At 41.9% G+C, this 24,054-nt stretch overlaps 2 protein-coding genes across 2 annotated transcripts; one reads left to right on the plus strand and one right to left on the minus strand.

Annotated features, from left to right (window-relative positions):
• Positions 1-1,573: 1,573 nt before the first annotated feature.
• arg2 (arginase 2) lies at positions 1,574-14,250 on the plus strand. The gene is made up of 8 exons (XM_086003508.1): positions 1,574-1,720; positions 1,950-2,022; positions 9,539-9,716; positions 9,925-10,084; positions 10,235-10,329; positions 12,427-12,531; positions 13,050-13,186; positions 13,363-14,250. Exons 1-8 carry the CDS (start codon positions 1,604-1,606, stop codon positions 13,563-13,565), a joined length of 1,068 nt encoding a protein of 355 aa, XP_085859634.1. The 5' UTR covers positions 1,574-1,603; the 3' UTR covers positions 13,566-14,250.
• On the minus strand, positions 14,015-24,052 carry vti1b (vesicle transport through interaction with t-SNAREs 1B). Its single transcript, XM_086003511.1, has 6 exons — positions 23,742-24,052; positions 17,096-17,154; positions 16,685-16,870; positions 15,528-15,701; positions 15,314-15,375; positions 14,015-14,476 (listed from the first exon to the last, which is right to left on the minus strand). Exons 1-6 carry the CDS (start codon positions 23,836-23,838, stop codon positions 14,380-14,382), a joined length of 675 nt encoding a protein of 224 aa, XP_085859637.1. The 5' UTR covers positions 23,839-24,052; the 3' UTR covers positions 14,015-14,379.
• Positions 24,053-24,054: the final 2 nt, after the last annotated feature.

Below are 24,054 nucleotides of genomic sequence, written 5' to 3' on the forward strand. Positions count from 1 at the left end.
CCCATAAGGAGTTACTGATTTGCCACAAAAACAATAACGCCCCCCTTTTAAAGGGGCACAACTAATTATGATCTTAATCACAAAACCAAAGGAAACTTATAAACTTAAATAATAATGTTACTATTATCTACTATACACTCCAGTCCCTGCGGTGCCCACCGGTCGCAGAAGGCCTCAAGCAGCGGACACCACGTGCTTTCTCTCCAGGGCCAACCAAGCATTGACAAGACCACGGAAGAGAAGCAGGCAGCCAGAGCGACCCCCCCACCGGCCACCTCCAACCTGGACTTGTAGATGACCAGGCCCAGGAGCAGACCAATGAGGAGGTCCTCTGACTTGCCCATCCCCTACACACTGTGTGGTCAAAGATCAAAGAGTGTGCGACTGTAGTGAAGCCAAAAGTTGAGGAGCAGCCTGCTCAAATAGTGGAAAAGGGGCTGCAACCTCTTGCATTGAACAAAAATGTGGAACACGGACTCATCCAGACCGCACAAGTTACAGTCAGCCTGGAACTTTGTAAACTAGCTTAAGTGCCTATTGGACGGTACTGCTCCGTGCAACACTCTCCACCCTCAATTCCCAATGGTGCACGAAAGGACTCCTGGACAGAGAGCCCACCATAAGGGACCCCCGCCTCTGCTGGATGGCAAAATGCTATATCAAGGCGTGTCTGGATGGAAGACCAAGACGAGGAAGTGGAGAGTGTGCAGGAGTAGCCCGGACAGGAAATCCCTCCGCAGTGTGAAATGGCACGGAGGGAATTTCCGAGAGACAGCTGATCTTTTCGTATTGATGTCCTTGTACCATCCTGACTTATCCGTTTACCAACTGCCTGCATTGATCAGCATCATGACAGTCTGACAGCTATGGCTCAGCAAGTTTAACCAGTGAGGAGCTGAGCTATATAGGCAATGAACCAAATTCAGACTGTGCTAAGTTAGTTGATCTGCAGGGATACAATTGGCCACAGCACCCGCCCCCCGTTTAAATAGAAGAAAATCAGTACCGGTGCCCACTCCTGATCACTCTCCAGAGAGCCATGCTGGACACATTGAGGTTTTGTTAATGATGTCTCCAACATCTAACAGCCTGATGACACTCGCTGTCCAAACTCACACATGAACAATGACAACCTGGGCAAGGTTCATCATTTGTGGAACCATATCCTGTAAAGGAGTCAACAGCTTCAGGAGAGGAAGCAAGGAAAACTGTGGAGAGAAAGAGAGAAATAAAAACAGAATATGTTGGAAATACTCAGCAGGTCAGGCAGCATCTGTGGAGAGAGAAACAGAGTTAACGTTTCAGGTCAATGACCCTTCGTCAGAACTGGAGAAAGAGGTCGCCTTCTATCAGCTCATCGCTTTGAGTTTGTCAGAGCGGTAAAGTTTGTCAATGCAGCAAGAACGCTGTAAGTTAGAAGATATTTTAAAATAGTCCATCGTTTATATTGCTTTGTGGCGATGTATCCTGTTACACTTTTTCCTTTTGAGGGTTTCCGCCTCTTTTGGTGACGTCTGGATGTCCCCGGAGCCAATTGCAGGCAGGTGATGAAACAGCGGATTATAAAAGGAGGCGCCCGCCGGTCACTATTATAGTGGAAAAGATGTCTTTGCGGGCAAGGATTTGGTACCTTTTTGAGAAACAGCTCGGGTCGGTTCCTAAGCAGAAAAGATTGGTCCACTCTGTGGGTATAATCGGAGCGCCATTCTCCTATGGCCAGGTAGATCGCTTGCATCTTATTTTAAAAATGAATGTTTAGCGGCAGGAAATCGCCCCAAGCGCGCCAGTGTCTTTGTAATTAAAATGACCCTGATATTAAAATCTACTGGAGTTTCCTATTTGAATTGACTGGCCTGTATGGGACGTTTAGTTTTACAATAAATGATTCCGTTTTATTGTTAGACTGTGTGCGCGTGTGTTTGTAAATATATTGAATGTCTTTCTTTCAGAAACGGCGAGGAGTGGAAGGTGGGCCCCGAGCGATCAGGGAAGCGGGGCTGGAGGAGAGACTGTCGGGGCTGGGTAAGTGCACGGTGTGTGTCGGTGTCTGTAGAACGGCCGCGTCTCCCCATCACCGGGAGGACGGGCAGTGCCACAGGCCCGGGGCTCGGCTCACCCGGCGCTCTGGCCTCTCAGTCCGCACTGAGCCACGCAGGCGCCTTGCAGACAGATGTGTGTGTGTGTGTGTGTGCTCTGCACTACTAATACTTTCCGACTTTAACCAAACGTGCTCGGTCATCACCGCTCTGATTTCTTCTTGCAAATTCGTAAGTTTTTGAAGAAAACCAGGTTCATGACCTTCACCACCTTTTTGTGATTTCCCCCGCCTCTCCCCCCTAGCATTAGCTTATCAAGTTTCGGGTTTTTTTTTAAAGTCGATCCTGTAAATAACTTCAGCCCTTGCACCACTTCACTCCCTCCCCCTCGCTGGCTTCTATTACGACTTTCCACCACATGGTATAGAATGTCATGTGGCGATAGCGGCTACAGTGTAGCCAAGGCATTACTTTGTGAAAGTATTTTCCAACAAGTGTGCATGCTGAACAAGATTTATCCCATTATTGTGCTCCTGTGTGTTGTGGAAACACGTTGACCAGTGCTACCTCACCCATCCCTGCGTGTGAAACCACGAGGAAAATGATGGAACTAAACTGCAGGTTGTGTATTTGTAAAGGAGGGAGAAGAGTTAACGTTCTGACGAAGGGTCATCGACCTTCAACGTTAATTCCGGTTTTTCTCTCTACCTGCTGAGTATCTCCAGCATTTTCTCTTTTTTTTATTTCAGATTTCCAGCATCCGCAGTATTATGCTTTTTGTAAGAGTTAAAGTTCTGGTTTCTGATGACAGGTCATCGACCTGAAACATTTAACCCTTCTCCTCTCCACAGATACTGCATGAGATGTTAAACCGAGGCCCCCGTGTGCGCCCCCCCCCCTCATACGAACATGAGATCTCATTACAATATTTGTCCCCAGTGTCCTGGCCAGTATTTATCCCTCAACCAACATCACTAAGAAAAAATCATTATCTGGTCATTAATGCATGGTTTTTGGGACCTTACTGTGCACAAATTGGGGCTTAAAGAAGAACAAAAAGTGCTGGAGACACTCAGCAGGTCAGGCAGCATCTGTAGAGAGAGATAGTTAATGTTTCAGGTCGATGACCCTTCGTTATCAATTGTGGCTGTTTCCTACATTACAACAGTGACTACTTAATTGGCTGTAAAGTGCTTTGGGATGTCCTGAGGTTGTGAAAAGTGCTATATAAATGCAAATCTTTAATTGAAAAGGAATGGAGAAAAGGTGTTGCAAGTTACTGAGGCAGACATGACATCTCTTGGTTCACTATTCTGTTGAGCAGTTTGGCCATTCAACATTTGAACTTCCCCTCTTTAGGGAAGGGAGGAGGAGCTCAATTTAAGCCAGTGAATACATAGCTGTTTTTGTTTGGGATCTATGCTGCCTTCAGCTTTTCTGGAAAGGTGCAGAAAAATAAGCTACCAACAATGGCAAGATTAATGCAAGGTCTATGCTGCTATTGGAGCAATTGTTGGAGCTGAGCAAGCCGTACAACAACCTGTTTTGTGTAAGGGAAAAATGTGGTGATCATTGCATCAGACCAACCACTTGAGATGGTCTTTCAGCATATTGTCTAGTTTTGCCAGTTTAATGATCCTACACTGAGAATTTGGTTTGGAAATTTGGCACCAAATTCTTACATTAGTAAGACTGTGGTACAAATATAATGCTAGTGGGTATAACTTGGCCACAGACCCTACAGTATGTTGAAGTGAGTTTTACAGCACCAGGATCTTGATGTAACCAAAGAATCCAAACTGAAGCAAGTACCTGCTATCAGTAAAACTCTTGTTATCTATCCTTCTTTGGATGATGCATAACTTAGATGGTTGTGCCTTTCTCTAACTGTGGTCACCATTCTCAGTTTTTCGTGTGGTCTACCTTCATGGTACTATCCTTGCTTGCTTTCCACTCTTACCCATCCAAACATAGGACATCCTGTTGCCACTTTCATCTCTGGTACCCCAAGTTTCCATTGTGGCCCTTCCTACATTCTTCCTCTAGTGACTTTATTTGTAGGAATGGGGTCAGCTTCAATATGTGGGGATACCAAAACTCCACAATCTAAAGCGTACTGTCTTGCTGCTTGTTCAACACTGAATTGTGGATGAGCCAGAACTACTTGCTCCATATGAGCAAGGCTGAAGACATTGTTTGGTTCCTGCTCAAAAACTACTATAGCCCTCCATTCCATCTCCTCCCTAGCTGCTCACACAAGCTGAATCCAATGATCTGAGTTGAGCTTTAAACACTAAATACCATCTCGGTAAGACCACTTGGTTTCACCTCCAGCTGTAACCTTGTACAGGAAACTCTTGATTTACTGGAAACCTGTTAACCGGCAAAATTCAGAGTAGGTTCAGGTAAGTTTTACTTCATATTAGTGGCTGTTCCTGGATCTGCACCTGTTGCTAAGCAACAGGGATGCCTGGATTTGTTGCTGTGTACGGAGCTCTCGTACCTTTTACTATCTCTCTGTAATCTGGACTTTTTGATAAACCGGCACCATGTCGGTGCTGGATAAAAGTTTCCTGTATCTTTGCACTTTCATCACCTCCAGGCATAGATTCTTGCAATGCTCTTTGCTAGCCTCTTGAGGTCCAACTTGTTCAAAACTCCTGTCCACACCCCATCTTGCACTACGTGCTCCTCCCGCATTATCTGTGTCCTCACCAACAAAGAATTCAAAATTCTTTCCTCTAGCCAGTTCCTCCATGACTTTACTGATGCCTACCTCTGCAACCTAACTTGTCTTTATGAAGCAACTTGAGCTCATTTACTATTGTTAAACATTATAAATCAAGTTGCATATACCAGCTGTTAGTTTAACTAATCTAATCTGAAAGTACATAAACAAAATTAAACAATTTTGTAATTGCTTGACCTGACCTGCAGCCCTTTTCATTAGGCTTTTTAATAGTAATGAGAACTGATTCAATAGCATACAGCCTACAATTAATGTCCAGAAGACGCACAAGATCCCTACAAATGAGGACTAGCTGGAAGCCATGTCTGACACTAGGTCAGTAGCTCACCTCTTTTAACCTTGTGCTAAAATGTCAATTTAAAACTTTAGTGAGCAGGACTATTCAAAGAACATTCCTCTTCCACAGCCCTTTGCAAAAACCATGGGGTTGCTGCAATACTAAAGGCAGTGTATTTGAATACCAACAGACCTCCAGTTGCTGTTCTCCAGCCTCCCTCTTCCCCCATTCTGCAATATTGCTGAGATGAGAAGCCATCAAGCAGCTTCTCGGAAGGGCAGAGAAAGATTGGGAGAGTGAGCTATAATTTTAAGCTGCTGGATCCAAGGAACCTGGCAGCAAGCGGTGTGTGCTCTTACAAGTGCTGGTAATTTAGGATCAGAGACCACTGAACTAAGGGAATATGAATATTAAAACCCTCATTAACCTATCTATGTATTAAATTGACTATGTCATGCTCCTTTATTTGGGCAGCACCATTCTGCAAGTCATGCCTGAAGCTACATACTTCTATGACTAGATGGAGCTTCATGAGCTCTGCTCCTTTACCTATGCCTACAGCATCAGAAACTCAGGAAAATTAGCTTTGTTCTGACTTTGTGGGTAACCCCACAGGAGACTTTCTTCTCTCTGCTCCCCTCTTTACCCCCTGAACCATACAGCCAATTGTAAAGCTGGTAAACATTTGTCTTGGCAACTCGTCAGTATTACTTTTTTTTTTTAAGTTCTACTACAATGTGAAGGACGTTGCACAGGGAGCGGGGATTATGATTTATATTGGCTGCAAGATGTTTGATATTCCAGAAACATTTCTACTCTATTTTGATGGCTTTTTTTCTTTGTCCTGGGTACTGGTATGGCTCTGGATGGAACAATTCTTTGATACCTCAAAGTATCAGGGGAAGGCTAGATGGGAATGTGGTAGAACATCAGATTATGAAGCACAGTACAGCTGAGCCAGCACCGTTTCCAGCATCTGTAGATAATGGTTGGGACCAGGAATCCTGGCTGTTTTGTCCTGAGTTTAGGAGCACTGACATCTATTGTAGTGTGACTCTGCAAACTTAAGTGATCCAGGGACCAACCTAATCTGTACTCCTTGGTGTTAAACTAAGCAGTCTATTTACCCATTCAGAAAACTTAGTGCTGGCTTGTTCTGTGTGAGGTACTGTTGGTATACACTTGCAACCTGGTTATTACTTCTGTTTTTTTTTCAATATATCTGTTCTTTGGGGGCCAATCACTTTTCTGGCACTTGCTCACATTTATTGAATTCAGATTGAGAATTTGAACTCTTAACCTGGTGGGTTGTTAGTCCAATACCATAACCACCACATTACTGTGTAACAAACAGTTGAAGCTATTACAGCATGTTCTTGTTTGAATTGGATAGGGAATTCTGCCCAAAACAAAATGGGGTGGGGACAAAAATAGTGTTCAGTGACTAACCTTGTTGTATTAGTAGATACAACACCAAGATCCTAGCATCTGAAGAGTAGCAACTAATTAAGCTAACAATGTTTTGTATAGTGGAAAGAGTACAAGTTTGAGACAGTCAAATCACACCTTGTGTACTGTTTCCAGAAGGGAGCCCTTCAGACACTGGACAGATAAAAGCTTTGAGGTTGATCCCTAGCATTAGAAGACCAAGTTGAAACTGAAGGAACTTTGGTAGCTTTTCAGCCTTGAGGCAACTTGTGATCTTTGTATGCAAAATAATTGGTATGAAAAAAAGTAAGTTCAGAAAGTTGGGTCTAAACTGAGTAGAATAAAGGAACACTGGTGTACATTAGAAAGACAAATTTAGGACCGATTTCAAGAAATTACTCTTCCGACAGTGATCAATACATGGCATAGGCTTCTGGATAGTGGCAGAAGTGAAAACTCGAGTCACTTGAAAATGCTGTAGGTGCTTCTAGATGAAGAGCAGAAATTTGCCTTATCCTCAACTATATTTATCTTGGTGTGCTAAAAGTAGCTTACAATTAATGGACTAACCATGTACCCTGTAGAGTCAGCCTCTTGTTTTCAGCGAGCACTGGCCCTTTGCTGCTGACCACACAATCCAGACCATAGTTTTTTTGAAAGCGTCTTTTGAATTGTACAATAGATGGAATTACATTCCCTTCTCGTTGCGTTCTGTGTTTTACGGATTGAGATTAGTATTTAATATGACTGTCCAGCTATAGCTGGACAAAGTACAATTGGAGCACTGATCGCTCAATAGAGTTCCTGAACTAGTGAGCAAGGCTGTTTTAGGTAGAGTGCCAGACAGTGTAATTTAATCCAGTTATTGTGTACTTGAGATTAGACCATGAAATATTACTACGGTCAAACTAAATGCGCCAGTAACCAATCCTGTGCTGGAAAGAATCTACTTTTAAAGGAACCATTTGAATTTTTTTTCCTACCTCCAAGGCACTGTCTCCTACGCAGACCAGTGAGCACAAGATATCAACCTGTTTACTGGATCAAGTTACATTATAACCTTTTCACTTGTGTTTGTTTGGATAGTGTATACTGTCCAAACATGCGAGTGATGTGTGTGTGTGTGTATATACCTACCTCACTTGAAGGGGATGCTTGTGGATGTCCCTAGTACAGTAGCATCCCATTGACTTGGATGAAAGAACTCCTTTGAGGTGCAGTTAGATAGGGTACTAAATACCCAATTTTCTTTATACATGCACTTTCAGCAGAAGTCAGTGAATTGTGATCAGGATTGAGAACCCTTCACACTACTCTCCAAATGGTTGTTACTATTTGAACCTTAAAGTAGCATTTCATCTGAACAGTAGTATTGTGTTGTCATAAACTGAATGTTCCCCATGAAATGTGTTCTTGAACTCTGGCAACAATGGCCTGGTAACCTGAGCACCAAGTTTTGCATGTCCTTTGTTTCCAGCTGCCTTGGAATAGCAGAAATAACATGCAAGGACATTGCACAGACTAAAATAGCAATATTCTTATTTGCAAGTTTAATGAGGCAGAAGCATTTGGGACATGTTTGGTCAGCTGTGACAGCTAGCAACAATCTCTCTACATAGTGAAACTTGAGTAAATCAGATCAAACTATAAGCTTGTTGTTTTCCCAGACAGATTGATGCTGGCTATTTTGACTATTACAGAAACAGAACTTACTTTAACTTTAAATTGCATAACATTAAAAAAACAACCCTGGTGGGACTAAACTTCAATTTTCACAGCATCCATTACCTAATCTTTCCCCACCAACCTCAACATTTTACTATTCATGTTAATATAATGGCCCTGATTACAAATCAGGTGAAACATCAATTGCATACTTTATTTATTTATTCATAGAAGGAATGAGTAATGCTTTTTGTTGAGAACACCATGGAAATTTAACTTTAAATATCAATTTTTGTAGCTTACATTTTCTCCAGGATTCTTGGATTATTGCATACACCTTGAGTAATGGATTAGTGATGAGCATCCTATCCCCAATCAATCTCTGCTTATTTGCCATTTATGTTTAGAAATTAAACCAACCTGTGCAATAAATTTGCTTGAACTGTCTTGAAATAAGGATGCCTTGGCCTACATTTATAAATGAACAAATCTGCAGAGATGCATGTCTGTTCAGTTAGGGAAAAACTCCCATCACCCTTGCTTAACAATCTCACTTGCACTAACCAGCATTGGAAACTTAAGTGAGATGACAGTTGCTGGAAGACAATAGCTGGAGCCCAAGTATGAGAATACTGGCTCGCAGCTAGAGTTTGGTACCTAGCATGATTGAGTAGCAGAGACAAGCCACCATGTTGTGTACAGTTGTAGTAGTCAGAAGGATAATGGTAATGCATTAGGCATCTTCTGACTAGTTGTGCTGTTCAGTGCTTCTGGTACCAGTTATCCACCTAGGGAGGGGGGGGGGGGTTCTCACATCCACAATTGTCAAGCTAATAACTATCCTCCAGGAGAAGCAAGCTGGTTTCTGGAGTCTAGATGACACATCTAGGAATGGAATTGTCAACCAAGTCTGCCCTCTGTGGCAGATTCTCAATCCAAAACCCAAACAAGGTATGTCCATAGTCCTACAGGGTCTGGCTCACTAATGGAACCTGTAAAAGTTGACCTGGCATTCTTCTCCAGTTCCAATCAAACCTGATGGCCAGTGCCATGTAGGTGATCTGAATTGGACCAGCAGCTTGCTATCTAGCATAGCAGCTGTGCACACTTTGGGAAGTCTTTGGTCTGCCAACTTAATTAAATCCAGAGTTGAAGCAAGTGGAGTATATTGGGAAAGAGTAAACTCCTCTGGCAAACTAAGCCCAAAGATGTATTAAGTAGCATGATTTTTTTTTTTATAAACCTACACCTGGCCTCACAGCTGATTGTTCACAATGGCAATCACTAAACTGTTTGGAAAGCACCAATGTCTATTTTTGAAATGGCTGAAATCCCATTTTTAACTGGTACTTTTCTAAAAATCAGTACTTTGTTAATTTCCAGGTTGCAAAGTGTATGACTATGGAGACCTGAGTTTCACCACCGTGCCAAATGATACACCATATAACAACATTGTCCACCACCCAAGAACAGTGGGTTTAGCCAACCAGTCCTTAACTGAAGCAGTCAGTCGAGCAGTTGGTGATGGTCACCTAAGCATTATGCTTGGAGGAGATCACAGGTGAGTCCACCAACCACACGCAAAAGTTTATATAGTTCTGAAACAAAACTAAGTCTGTAGCTGCAACAAATTGACAGACTGCAATTTAAATTGTATTAGAATCTTATGGAAAATTACACATTAGCTAAATCTGAAAATGCTATTTCTCCACCCCCCCCTCCCTCCCCACACACTAACTTTTTTTTGCTTTTCTGTCATAAATATCCAGTTTAGGAATTGGTTCAGTCCATGGACATGCACAGCAGCATCCTGATTTATGCGTCATATGGGTGGATGCACATTGTGATCTAAACACACCACTTACATCCTCGTCCGGTAATCTGCATGGACAGCCAGTATCATTCCTTATAAGAGAGCTCCAGGACAAGGTAAAATATTGGGATTAAACCAATTAATTGATGCCTTGTCAACACATTGTTCAGCAAATCTAGGCTATACATATCTAATGTCCTTCATGATTTGTTCCAGCTGCATTTTACCATTGTAAATTTGCTATCTAAATTACAATTTTTTTTAAGATACCACCACTTCCTGGATTTTCTTGGGTCACTCCTTGCATTTCGGCAAAGGACTTGGTTTACATTGGACTACGGGATGTTGATCCTGCTGAATAGTAAGGACATTTTCTTCTAAAGTCATGGTAGAAGAGTGAAAATTTGCCTGCTATCTTAAGGTGTAATAGACCAGCACAATATCACCCAAGGGTCTAGATAAAATGAAAGCAATTGTGATTCTGGGAATGGTATTAGTGGTTGTTACTGGACTAGTGATCCCACCACAGCAGCTGGGGAATTTAAATTCAGTTTAATTAAATAAATCTGGAATATAAATCTAAATAAAAAGCTAGTATCAGTAATGGTGACCATGAAGCTACCGGATTGTCGTCATAACCCATCTGATTCACTAATGTCCTTTTTTAGGGAAGGAAATCTGCTGTCCTTACCTGGTCACCTATGTGACTCCAGACTCTGATGGTGACTCTTAACTGCCCTCTGAAATGGCCTCGCAAGCCACTCAGTTGTAACACCACTACGAAAACCAATAATCAAACCGGATGGACCACCCCGCATCAACGTAGGCACCAGCTTCAGACACGACAATGGCACACCCAGCCCATCGACCCTGCAAAGTCCTCCTCACTAACATCTGGGGACTTCTGCAAGAATTGGGAGTGCTGTCCCACAGACTAGTCAAGCAACAGCCTGACATAGTCATACTCACAGAATCATACCTTTCAGCCAATGTCCCAGACTCCTCCTCCACCATCCCTGGGTACGTCCTGTCCCACTGGCAGGACAGACCCACAAGAGGTGGTGGCACAGTGGTATACAGTCAGGAGGGAGTGGCCCTGGGAGTCCTCAACATTGACTCCGGACCCATGAAGTCTCATGGCTTCAGATCAAGCATGGGCAAGGAAACCTCCTGCTGATTACCACCTACTGCCCCCTATCAGCTGATGAATCAGTACTCCTCCATGTTTAACACCTGGTCTGGCCTATATGACTCCAGACTCTCAGCAACTTTGAAGAAGCACTGAAGATAGCAAGGCCATAGAATGGTATTCTGGGTGGGGGACTTAATACACTCCCTTGCCTGGATGAGTGCAGCTCCAACACTACAAGAAGCTCGACACCATCTAGGAAAAGCAGCCTGCTTGATTGGCACCCCATCCACCACCTTGAGCATTCACTCCCTCCACCACTGCCGCACCCAATGCACTGCAGCGACTTGCCAAGGCTTCTTCGGCAGCACCTCCCAAACCCATGACCTTGCCCACCTAGAAGGGCAGCAGGTGCATGGAACATCAGCACCTGCAGGTTCCCCTCCAAGTTACACACCATCCTGAGTTGGAAATATGTCGCCATCCCTTTGTTGCTGGGTCAAAATCCTGGAACTCCCTCCTTAACAGCACTGGGGGGGTACCTTCATCAGGACTGCAGCTGTTCAAGGTGGCAGCTCACCACCACCTTAAGGGCAATTGGGAATGGGCAATAAATACTGGCCTTGCCAATGATGCCCACATTCCAGGAATGAATTTTTTTTAAAGAAGCAAAAAAACTAACCTTTCACTTGTATAACCTATTACTTTAAATGAGGAATTTTTAGCACTAAATTCCTACTTGCTTACATTCCTTATTCACATTACTGTAATTCAATCTTAGTGCAAAATCACCAGATTAAATATAATGCAAGTATTTTACTGTTAAACATATTTGTATATAAGCAGTTATCATTGCATCCTGCACACTATATATATATATATATATATATATATATATGTATAATTGAACATTTTCAGGAAGAAATAGCTTGCAATAACACTTCACATCCTCAGGATGTTTCTCAGCACAAGTTAACTTAGAAGTACTGTAAGAATTGTGATCATTTATGTAAACAAAGAAGCCAATTTGCACAGCAAATAAGATGAGAAAATTTTAATCTGTTTGCAGTGGTGGTTGTGACATGAATGTTGGTTAGCACAGAAGTACTCCCTGCTTTCTTTGGTACAAGGTAACATGGGATCTGTATATACCTGAACCAATGACATCTAACACCACCATAAAGATGCTGTCTCCAACAATTAAGCATTCTTGCAGTACAGCACTGACATGTCGGCCTAGATATGTGCTGAGTGGCCTTGAATCCACAACCTTCTGACTCTGCTACCAGCAGAGCCCAAACTGACAATTGACTTGTTTCTTACTAACAGCTACATCATGAAACATTTTGGCATCCAATACTTCTCTATGAAAGAGGTGGATCAACTTGGAATACAGAAAGTAATGGAAAGAACATTTGATCATCTTGTTGGAAAGTAGGTTGGAACAAAATCAAATGTAGCTCTGTTCAGGTACATTATTTTGGGGGGTCAGTTTGCTTTTCTTCACCCACAGGCACCAGCTAGCTTGAAATTGTATTGATCCTTATCTAGGGCACTTCAACACTCTGCCATGTAGTGCAAGTTCATAAACCTGTGTTCACATTGGGGAAAGCTGGTTAGTGAGTTGTATTGAATCACTTGTAAACCATCAGCCAGATCAAAAGTTTAATTGGCAGAAGGACTAGAAACCAGTAGTTTGCCTGCATTCTAGATGGTAGGGTGGCACAAGAACCTGAATTGACAATATAATGCCAATTAGAACTTTAATTGTGGGAATACCAACTGATATTTAAATAAGCTGTATCTCTTCCCTGCAGTGTGTGGTTTTTTTTTTGTAGATCAACTGGCAAACTAAATGTCATTTAAAACTTCAAGCATTGATTAGTTGTGATTTGATTACAAGGTAACATGGAAATAAGTATGCAAATCTAAATTGGAATATTGTTTTTCAGACAGAAAAGACCGGTGCACCTGAGCTTTGACGTGGATGCTATTGATCCATCTTTAGCTCCTGCTACTGGCACTCCAGTGATAGGAGGACTAACTTACAGAGAAGGAATGTATATCGCAGAGGAAGTGCACAACTCGGGTATGAAACCAATAGATAATGGCTAGACACAGCTAGTTATCTTAAGATTGCTATAGTGTTCAATACAAAAGTTACAATCTTTTTGGACCACTCTTGGGTTTGCATTGCTGCTGGAGATGAGATGACTATTTTCTTACACTGACCAATACAGTAACTCTCTCTTGTTTCTTGTGCAGGAATGCTGTCTGCAATGGATCTGGTGGAAGTAAACCCTAAACTTGCAACTTCAGATGAGGAACTTAATGCTACAGTAAACATTGCAGTAGATGTCATCTCCTTTTCTTTGGGACAGGCCCGAGAAGGATCCCATGGCAAATGTGATGAATTGCCAACGCCCAGTACAACATATGAAACAAATGAGCAGACTGTACGGCTTTAGGACTTTGTTGGCAAAAGAAAAGTTGGCTAGTTTGTACAAACCCATATTCCAGAACTGAGATTTAAAGAGAAAGTTATTTTTGGGAGGGGGAGGAGAGAGGAAAAACTTGCCTAACTTGGGATATGTTAATGGGGCACAAGTGTGTGCTCAAACTTTCACTTCTATCTCTCTGTTATCCACAAGGAGGAAATATGAACACCCAGCTCCTGAGCATTTCAATACATTCCGGTATGAAGAATAGGACAGATATCACTTCCTTATTCAACTAGCTGGAGATAAATCTGGATAAGTCATCAAAGCAGCTCTTTTTTGGTCAGGAGAATCAGTGAACCTTCAGAAAGGATCTGTTCTTGTTTGCATAAAACTCCTTTTTGAGGTTGATTCTTCCCTCCCACAATCCCAGAGTATACTTTTAACATATTTAAAATATAACTTATGCTCAAGACCAATCCAGTTGTTAAATATCAAATGATTTTATTAAAAGTTTGTGCACATTTACTACAATGTAGTTATTGGCAACAATGTTTAGAAGGGACTGATCAAATGTGACTTAATTTGTTAAGTTTCTTTCTTTACCTTCCTCAAAGATATTTCAGCTGCAAGACCCATCATACCACAGGGAAGTCCTCTAACCAGGTTGAGTATCTGATGCAGAATGGTTCAGCAATAAAAGTACTTTAATACACATCCTCTTCAAAAGTCTCATCTTTTCAACGCTGTTGTAGGCCCAGAAACCTGAGCTTGAGGGGAAGCACTTACAAACATGAGGTCCAGGTCCTGCAACTGCACCCAAACTATGCATACACCTCGTACGTTAGTGTTTGCGGAAGAACTTGAGATATACAACAGTGCCCAGAATTGCCACTTCCAGAAGGATGATAATGCCTAGTAGCAACTTGTTTGTCATAACCCTAGAGAAATCAAAATATTAATCTTTCAATTGTAAGGATCAGAATGAGTGGAAAAGTAAAATGTAGATGCATTTTTCCCCAATGATGTCAAACACTGGATATTGCAGCAGGGAGAGGGTGGAAATCTTACCCTATAGAAATTGAACTTGTTTTTGGGGAGGGGGAGACTATCTTATACTATCTATTCCAGAAGTTACTCTCTCAAAATAAAATTTACCCTTCTAACAAGAAAATACCTCCAATTCTGCTATTCAAAATAAAATGGTTGTTTTGTGTAACTTTTGTACTGATGTGTGTGTATAGGGAAAGACATTTTCAATAATGACTTACTGCTAAGTATTTGTGGTTTGTCTTCATTTAAAATAGCTCTGCCTTAATTTAGTTCTAAGTGACAAAAGCTACTTTTTAGTGGTGTCTTACGCAGATTCCGCAAAGCCAATAAAGGGAGCCAGTGTTTACATTTAGCATAGGTACAGGTCTACACCAAAGTGAGCAGGCTTAAACACCCATCCCCTGTAATCCAAATTAAAATGCAGAAACACCCAAGTTTTTAAAAAAAAGCTATCTAGTGCTTACTATGTGCAAATTCAGACTGCAGTAACTCATGTACGTACCCCCCCCCCCCCCCACCAGAAAATGATTCCTGCTTTACCAGTGCAACAGCTCAATTTATTATTAACCCCTTTACTTATTCAGTGAAATTTGATTAAGTATAAACAATATCTAACTCACCTTGGAAAGTGTGGGGCACAAAGAACACACTCAAATTTCCACCTGATGCAACAATAATGGTGTTTTGTTTTGTCACTATTTTCATAAGATTTCTTAAACTCTTACCTTCTGGACATGGCGCGCAGTATTTTCCGACTTCGGCTCAAATTCTCACCTGTGTTTATTAGCTTAGGAACAAACAAACAAAGTATGAACAGAAAAAGGAGCAAAATCGCAAACTATCAGTTTGAAGTCTTCAGACTGAAGAGTATTAGTTTCTCAATATTTCTTTCCAAAAAAAGTATGCACGTAGGAAATGCATTTAACAATGAGAACTCACCCTGTCTTTTGAACGTTCCAGCTGCTCTCGTTGCTCTCCAAGTTCCTCAATTATATCCGAACCTATCTGATCAGTCTCTGCTGCTATCCTATGAGAACGGTCTATACTCTGGGTAGCTGTGTTAAGACTGTCTGTACCTTGCAAAAGCAAAGCGCGTTGGGATGTTAAGTGACTCTGGAAAAAAAAGTGTTTAAGCTTAAAGTTATGTTTGAGCCTCCTTAAAGAACTAGATATTTAAAAAAAAGACAACTTTTGACCTTCCTTTTCGAAGTGTTTCAAGCTCACTCGCTTATGGTAAGGTGAATGGAACAAGAATTTATTTCTCAACTTCAAAGGTTTCAGAGATTCATAGGATATTTTCTGCCCCCAATAAGTCAGCTCATTACCTCATGCTTCACAAACTGCCCCACCTCCAATTTGATAAATATGTTTTGCCCCACTTTTAGCCAATCATGGAGAAGCTGCTATTACTGACCTATCCTGCCATACAAATTGGGGGGGGGGGGGGAACCCTTTTTTTAATCCCCAAAACATTCCACTTTGTTTCTGTTTGATTAACCTTTAGTCTATTGAAAAGCATTGTTAGAAAACAGAAGAAGAATAGCTGGATAGGGAGGCAGGTTGACCTCTGGGACTCAAATTCAATCTAGCCCAGACTAAAGGGATGAATGTCTCCTCTCTACGGGCTGCAAGAGTCCTACAAAGAATGTGGGTCCAGTTCCACAGCACAGAAATAGTTCAAACTGACGTGGAACTGAATCTCAATTAAAGAGCCCATAAACATAGCTGGTGCAAGAGATGTAAACATTGTGATTGTTCCTAAAGTGCATTTTAATGTCAAAGAAAAAAAATACATTAGATATGGCCCATGATGTACCTGATCCAGGAGTCTTGGAGCGACAAATATAGATGAAAGTGTTGCTACTTCAACCTATATTCCATCACTGCTGAGCTCTACAATTTGCCAATAAAAATAAACACACAACAGACATTTGTGCGGCAAGCTAAAAGTTAGCCCTAAAGTAAATAGAATATTCTATTAGTGATACAATGTGTTGTATTAAATCTACATACACAAAATTGATTTATATTTCAAGTCTCTCAGGATAGAGGAGAATGTAGTTGCTACAACAATGCTTTTTAGTTGCAGTACTTACACATTGTTCATTTTCAGCACTGTACACAGCGTACTTAAAGTCACTACGTACTCCATATTCAATATCATTGCTTCTAACTTCCCGCTGTAGCTTGCTCACATCTTTTCTGTATGCTCGGATTTTGATATTCATCTGATTACGGTATGATAGAGGTGCGTTCCTCATTTCCTTTTCCATTCCATCCAACTAGAAACAGAAGCAGGCAGCAATGAAGGGTGCAATTTCTCAAATAATAGGTGTTGCTGGCTTCCCTGGTAATTAAACTATTTTACATCCAATAATAATTTATATCTGGATTAATAGAGTAAATCAGACAATGCAGTCTTGAAAGTCAGAAATCCCACTGTCTAGTAAAATATTCACACTTCAATTGTCTGTTTTTCTGACAATTCTCTCACCTTCAGTACTTACTATTTCATTTGCTTCTTCAACTTTTTCATCTATCTCCCGTAGAAATCTTTTCTTTTGTTCTGCAAAACATCAAATGGAAGTTAAATGTACAATTACAGTAAATGATGAGTTGTATCATGATCTAACTAATGAAGCTTCACACCCCACCCCGTTAGTAACAAGCAAAATCTTGAATTATTTTTTGTTTTTATTTCTCTTGGGGCCATTGAAGCACTGGAGAAAAAGACAACAGGAAGACTGATCTTTTGTAAAAATTATTTGGGCTACTTTGAGCTTCAACTACTGAGTTATAGCTGGCTGGTGTCTTAAGTATGAACTATCAGAACAATGAGTTTGTGTATTTATATTTATGGAAATTTTGAATGTTTATTCAGTCACTCAGTTGGATTGGACATTTATGATTGCAATGCTGGAAATACAATCTTTTGACTGGCTGAGTACTGTATTTTGAAAATTCTACTGATAACCTACTGCATGTTGACGCTCACAATGAGGTGTTATCAACCACCAATAACTCCCATCTCCTGAGCACTCCCAACAGCAATTACCATTTAAGCACAGTAATCACACTGAGCTGGAAAAAGCAACGGAAAACAAGAGCAGAAATTCTGATGCAATGCGAACAGTGGGCTCCGCTTCTACTGTGCTGAGGACTCGGACAGTGGATCACTTGAAAGATACAGCCCACAGTCTCTTTCAATTGGCATGCTGACCCTCAATTTCTGGTACAATGTAGGCAGCCCAACTATTACTGAACCATGCTTACCATGAACAAGGCATCGAACAGCATTAATAAAGCAAGTTTCAGCCAAAAAAATTCAGCAGCTTCTGCATTTTTAAAAAGGATACAACAGATTTGTTGCATTGCTTGAGTTGTGCCTATTGCCAGGCGGACTGGGGCAGGAGCTGATCTGCCGGCTCCCTGCATGTCCTTCCCTCGGATTTCCCACCAGAAGTAACGGGCGACATGTAATGCATATGCCTATATGTAGGTGGATGTACTGTAATAATATGAGGATTACATCATCTGATGCGTTTCCCATCACTTATGCCATTGCAACACTTCCAATCATTGATTGCAGACTTTGGTGTTAAATTCAGAAACAAATTCCAGTTTTATTTGAATTCATACTGGCAGCACTGTGGAAAATCTAGACCATATATTCTAGATCTCCTGTAATTCCACTACTTACACTGTCGTCATGGCAGATGAACATGGTATACAAAAGAACTGTACCATGGAGTGATAAGCTGCAAGTGCCTGCCCTTCCTCGATTCTCATGAGTTCGCAAACTCAGTTAACTTGTCAACAGGAGATACCCAATAGGGGCTGCATATTTACCCAAAGGGAGGAAGAGAAAGATTCAGACCAAGGGGCAAGTTATCAAGTGCCTGCAATGCACATCTCTGATGAGCTGGTTTTACAGTGATACAAGTTGTCTGCATGGCTTCTCATCTACATAATGATGCACTGAAGAGCTGGAGATAAATAAATTAAAAAGGTGGGGTGGGGTGCAAAAAACCTGATCCTACCATTGTTAAGGAAGGAGAACTCCCATTATTGAATTTCTTTTTAATATGAAAACAGTAGAATGCCGGCACATAATCTGTTGCAACATAACAAATTATTCGACACATTAAAAAGACCAAATCACAGTAGCATTATTTTTTCAAACAATTGCACCAGCATTTGTTGATATCTTATCCCAGTGAGGAAAATAGTCTTGTGGGGGAAAAAAATGAAAATTGTAGCAATTCAAAGAATGTGTGCTTCACCTGTGTGCATTCCAGTCAGCTGGTGCAAGCACGGTTCAGTACCCAGGAAACTGCACTCAAACGGATCTCTGATCTCCAGTTTCTTAGTTGGGAGATGCACAAATATTGGCTTAAGAACTTCACATGATCACTAGGTTTTGTACGCTGACACACCAACGTATTATTTAAAAGATACTGCATGCATGTTTAAATAGTTGTGCCATCTTCAAGGCAACAATGTCTGCGTATTTTTTGCCTTACCATGGGCTGAAGTGCTGAAAAGAACACAAGATACAATTGTGATATAACAGTTTTAGTTCTGCATATGAGCATAACTGAATAGGTTGGTTGTTTAAACAGCTATTTTTCCCTTTGCATTTCTAGCACAAGTACAGCCAAACCACTGTTCCTTTTAGTTATTTTGGCATCATGTCTTTCGACACCACTACATACATGCTGCATCACCTTAATCCCCAGAAATCCAGCTCACTTTCAATGCGACCTTCTGAACTAATTAAAGTATTTATTACTCATGGGAGATGAGTTTATCCAATGAGACACTCAAGGCTTTGCTGCCTCCTTTATTCACACTGGGTCCATTTGTTGGATGAATACATCGGATCTAACAGATCCATTATATTTTGCTACATTAAAAGCACTATAAAAATGCAAGTGATTGTTACCTGGCCTCTCCTGTAATTGAAGTGGAATTTGTTATAAAAGGAATAAGAAGCTATCGCTGACCTTTTTACCTGCCCATAACCTTTAACTGGTTTCTTTGCGTCGCGCTCAGGACACATGCATCATCTCTATCTTTCTCATTCATGTCTCTTTCCACATTATTAACGCTATTCCAAAATCTGTCTCCACATCCCCATTTCTCGCTTCATGTACTTAATCAACAAGCTACTGATGCACTTATTTCCAGTATTTCTATTTTTAATTCAGTTTCTTACATTTGCATTTTTCCTTTTAGTTCCAGAGGCAAAGACATTGGGAGGGGGGGTTTCAAAATATAATTCAATGCCCTGATCAGTGGTTAAAGTGGGGGCCACTGGTTGGGTATGGCGTTCCAGCACTTCAACATAAATCTACTATGTACTGCATTTAGCTGCTTGTCAAGTAATATGGATTTCAGGAAGTGTTTAGGGTTAAAAGGTCAAAGACAGAGCACAATTGGCTGAGTGATAAATTGCAGCATGTGAGGAGAGGATGCCATGTTTTGGGTGTGCATGCCAATTGAAGAGTGGCGCAGAATGAAACAATTGGACCGAGAAAGTACATGATGAAAGACAGAAAACAAGATCTGAGAAGGATACATTTAGAGATGAAAAAGCAAGAGCAGCACAACAGACCAGAACAGGGGAAAGCAGAGAGTTTGGCAGGGGTGGGAGAGACAAAGAGTGATCTGAACATGAGGAGCATGATTTTAACATTGATTTACTGAGGATTTTTGTTGTTTTTTTAGATCGATTTACTGAGGATTGGAAGCCAATGAAGGGCAGCAAGGATCATGTGACAGCTGAGCAGAATAGGATGAAAGCAGCAAAGTTCTGGATAAGTTGAAGCTTATTGTAGGGTGAAGCTCAGCAGGTCAAAAATTAGAGTTTTGGAAAAGTTGAGTCTAGAGTTGACAAAAGTGTACGTCAGTGAGGAAGAGAGGAGGGGCAGAGACAGGCGATGTTTCAGAGATGGAAGTAGACAGTATTGGTGATGGACTGGATGTGAGGTTTAAGACTCAGCTTATACCAGTGGACTGTGCTTTAGCAGGCATCCTGAAAAGAAGCTGGGATCAAGGCCTTGGATGTAGAATTCTGGAAAGGGCCAAATAGAATGGCTTCAGTTTTGAGCTGTTTGAAGTTATGGTTCATCCACAAATTGATGTCAGACAGGCAGTCCAACAGCATTGAGTGTCATGGATTCACAGATGGTATTAGAGATGTAAAGGTGGGTATCATCAGCATAGACAGAACACTGACCCGGGGTGGGGGGAGAAGATGGCTTAGGTCTTCCAAAGGAAATTAGAAATTATGGCTCATCCAAGATTGAATGTCAGAAAAACAGTCTAACAGCACTGCAGGGATCAAGAGAAGCAGTGAGAGGTAGAACTGGATGTCATCTGCCTACACAGGGAAACTGATTCCATGTCTGCAGATGTCGCCAAATGGAAGCAGGTAGATGCGGAACCAGAGGGACCAAGGATGGATTCTTAAGGGACTCTCATGGTGATGGTGCAGGATTGGTAGAGCTACTCTGGCTACGATCGAATAGACAAGAATGGAGGCATTTGAGGACAGTCCAACTGAACCAAACAATGCCAGAAAAACACTTGAGAAGGATGATGTGGTTGACTGTGCCAAAGACTGCAGACAGGCTGCGAAGTGACTATGCACCAGTCACAGAGAATGTCATTTATGTACCTAGGAGAGGGAACAGTTGATGTCAGTGAGCACTGGGCTTAACGGTAGTAGTTATGTGGTTAGGTGCTGACTGATGAGGGGATCAAGGCAGCAGAAAATAGATCTCCTAAAAGAGATGGATCTGGTAATGGCTGGGATGGATTCCAGGAGAGAGAGGTATAGAGTGCTGTTGGGTCAAAACTTGGTTGAGGATAGCCAAGAAAGTCAGGAAGAGCAGTTGGGCTGGAGCAGGCTGAATGTGGTTATAAGCTCCTCACAGTTCACACCTGATATTGGGGAGGTGGGGGCAGGAAGAGAGGTGCAAGCGAGAGATGGTTTGTAGTGGAGAATAGGACTTTGGGTCCTGGAGAGATAACCTTCAAAAGGCCTAATTTTTCCTTCTCATAGTTCACCATTCTTAATACAGTCACAGTATAAGCCAAGTTTTCAAACTGGAGTCCACAAGGGGAATTCCAAAGAGTTCCCAGTGTCATTTGTGTCAGCCATGGCTCACTTGGTAACACCCTCGCCTGAGTCAGAAGGTTGTGGGTTCAAGTCCCACTCCAGAGACTTGAGCACAAAAATCTAGGCTGACACTCCAGTGCAGTACTGAGGGATACAGGGGTGGTGCCAGAGTACTGGAGAATTGCAAATGTTACACCATTGTTCAAAAAAGGGTGTAAAGATAAACCCAGCAACTACAGGCCAGTCAGTTTAACCTCAGTAGTGGGGAAGCTTTTAGAAACAGTAATCAGGGACAAAATTAACAATCACTTGGATAGGTGTGGATTAATTAAGGAAAGCCAGCACGGATTTGTTAAAGGCAAATCGTGTTTAACCAACTTGATCGAGTTTTTTGATGAGGTAACAGAGAGGGTTGATGAGGGGGTAATGGGATTGACGTAGCGTACATGGATTTCCAAAAGGCGTTCGACAAATGCCAGATAATAGGCTTGCCAGCAAAGTTGAAGCCCATGGAATAAAAGGGACAGTGGCGGCATGAATACAAAACTGGCTAAGTGACAAGAAACAGAGAGTAGTGGTGAACGATTGTTTTTCAGACTAGAGGAAGGTATACAGTGGCGTTCCCCAGGGATCGGTTCTAGGGCCACTGTTTTTCTTGATATATATTAATGTCTTGGACATGGGTATACAAGGCACAATTTCAAAATTTGCAGATGACACAAAACTTGGAAGTATAGTGAACAGTGAGGAGTAGAATGATAGACTTCAGGAAGACATAGACAGGCTGGTGAAATGGGTGGACGTGTGGCAGATGAAATTTAACGCAGAAAAGTGCTAAGTGATACATTTTGGTAGAAGAATAAGGAGAGGACATATAAACTAAAAGGGTACAATTCTAAAGGGGGTGCATGAACAGAGAGACCTCGGGGTATGTGTGCACAAATCGTTGAAAGTGGCAGGGCAGGTTCAGAAAGCAGTTAAAGAGACGTACGGGATCCTGGGCTTCATAAATAAAGGTATAGCGTACAAAAGTGTGGAAATTATGATGAAACTGTATAAAACACTGGTTCGGCCCCAACTGGAGTTAAGATCTGGAATTCACTTCCTGAAAGGGTGGTGGAGGCAGACTCAATCTTATCTTTTAAAAGGGAGTTGGATAAGTATCTGAAGGAAAACATTTTGCAGGGCTACAGGGAAAGGGCAGGGCAGTGGGACTAGCTGAGTTGGCACGGGTTCAATTGGCCTTTTTCCCGTACATAGAAACATAGAAAAAAAGGAGTAGACCATTCGGCCCTTCGAGCCTGCTCCACCATTCAATATGATCATGGCTGATCCTCTATCTCAATACCATATTCCCGCGCTCTCCCCATACCCCCTGATGCCTTTTGTGTCTAGAAATCTATCTATCTCCTTCTTAAATATATTCAGTGACTTGGCCTCCACAGCTGTAACCATTCTATGAATGCTGCACTGTCAGAGGTACTGTCTTTTGGATGAGACGTTAAACAGAGGTCCCATCTGCCCAGTCAGGTGAACGTAAAAGATCCCATGGCACTATTTCGAAGAAGAGATGGGGAATTCTTCCCACTCGCCCTTGTCCTGGCCAACATTTATCCCTCAATCAACATCACTAAAACAGATTATCTGGTCATTATCACATTTCTGTTTGCAGGAGCTGGTTGTGCACAAATTGGCTGCTGCGGTTCCGACATTACAACACTGATTACACTTCAAAAAGTACTTCATTGGCTGTAAAGCGTTTTGGGATGCCCTGAAGGGCGCTATATAAATGCAAGTCTTTCGTTCTTTTTTATTAGATTGCTGTACTTTCTACTTGCTGACGCATGAGCACATTATTTCTGTTGTTCTATACTAATAGTAAAGATGCTCTGCATGGACAGCACAGTTGGCCTTTCTGTACCAGACATCACCATCTGATCGTGTGTGTGTGTGTCTCCCTGAACAGGGAAGCTGAAACCCCTCCGCAGTGAACAGGGAGCAACGCCGGGGGTCAGGCCCTCACTCACCTCCTGAGCACCTGGGCACCCGCTCGCACTGACACCGCAACTCCTCATAAACGCCGCCGTACGCTTCATGCAGCTTCTCAAACTCTTCCGAAGACATGTCGCAGGGAGCTTCAACCGACAACAACAACAACCACAACCTTCAGACTGATGGAACCAGCGGTACTTCCGGCGGCCTAGCCCGGCCCGCCCCCGCCCGCAGTCACAGCCCGGGAGCCGCCGCCGCCGCACCCAGTGACATTTTTTTTTAAACCTCTGATTGTTTTTAACATCATCGATCGCACTTTAATCAGAATTTCTGTAGGTCATTTCCTCG

The sequence above is a fragment of the Somniosus microcephalus genome, chromosome 12 (genome assembly GCF_052327205.1).
Source record: "Somniosus microcephalus isolate GS21.2 chromosome 12, FLI_Smic_1.0, whole genome shotgun sequence".
Lineage (NCBI taxonomy): Eukaryota > Metazoa > Chordata > Chondrichthyes > Squaliformes > Somniosidae > Somniosus > Somniosus microcephalus.

Excerpts from the sequence above, each read along its gene's own strand:
- arg2 (XM_086003508.1), top strand. The coding sequence starts at position 1,604 with ATGTCTTTGCGGGCAAGGATTTGGTACCTTTTTGAGAAACAGCTCGGG. Across the intron at positions 10,330-12,426 it reads GATGTTGATCCTGCTGAATA|CTACATCATGAAACATTTTG; the intron begins GTAAGGACATTT and ends TCTTACTAACAG. Across the intron at positions 12,532-13,049 it reads TTTGATCATCTTGTTGGAAA|ACAGAAAAGACCGGTGCACC; the intron begins GTAGGTTGGAAC and ends ATTGTTTTTCAG.
- vti1b (XM_086003511.1), bottom strand. The coding sequence starts at position 23,838 with ATGTCTTCGGAAGAGTTTGAGAAGCTGCATGAAGCGTACGGCGGCGTT. Across the intron at positions 17,155-23,741 it reads GGTGCCCAGGTGCTCAGGAG|AACAAAAGAAAAGATTTCTA; the intron begins GTGAGTGAGGGC and ends GATGTTTTGCAG. Across the intron at positions 14,477-15,313 it reads CTGCGCGCCATGTCCAGAAG|GGTTATGACAAACAAGTTGC; the intron begins GTAAGAGTTTAA and ends TGATTTCTCTAG.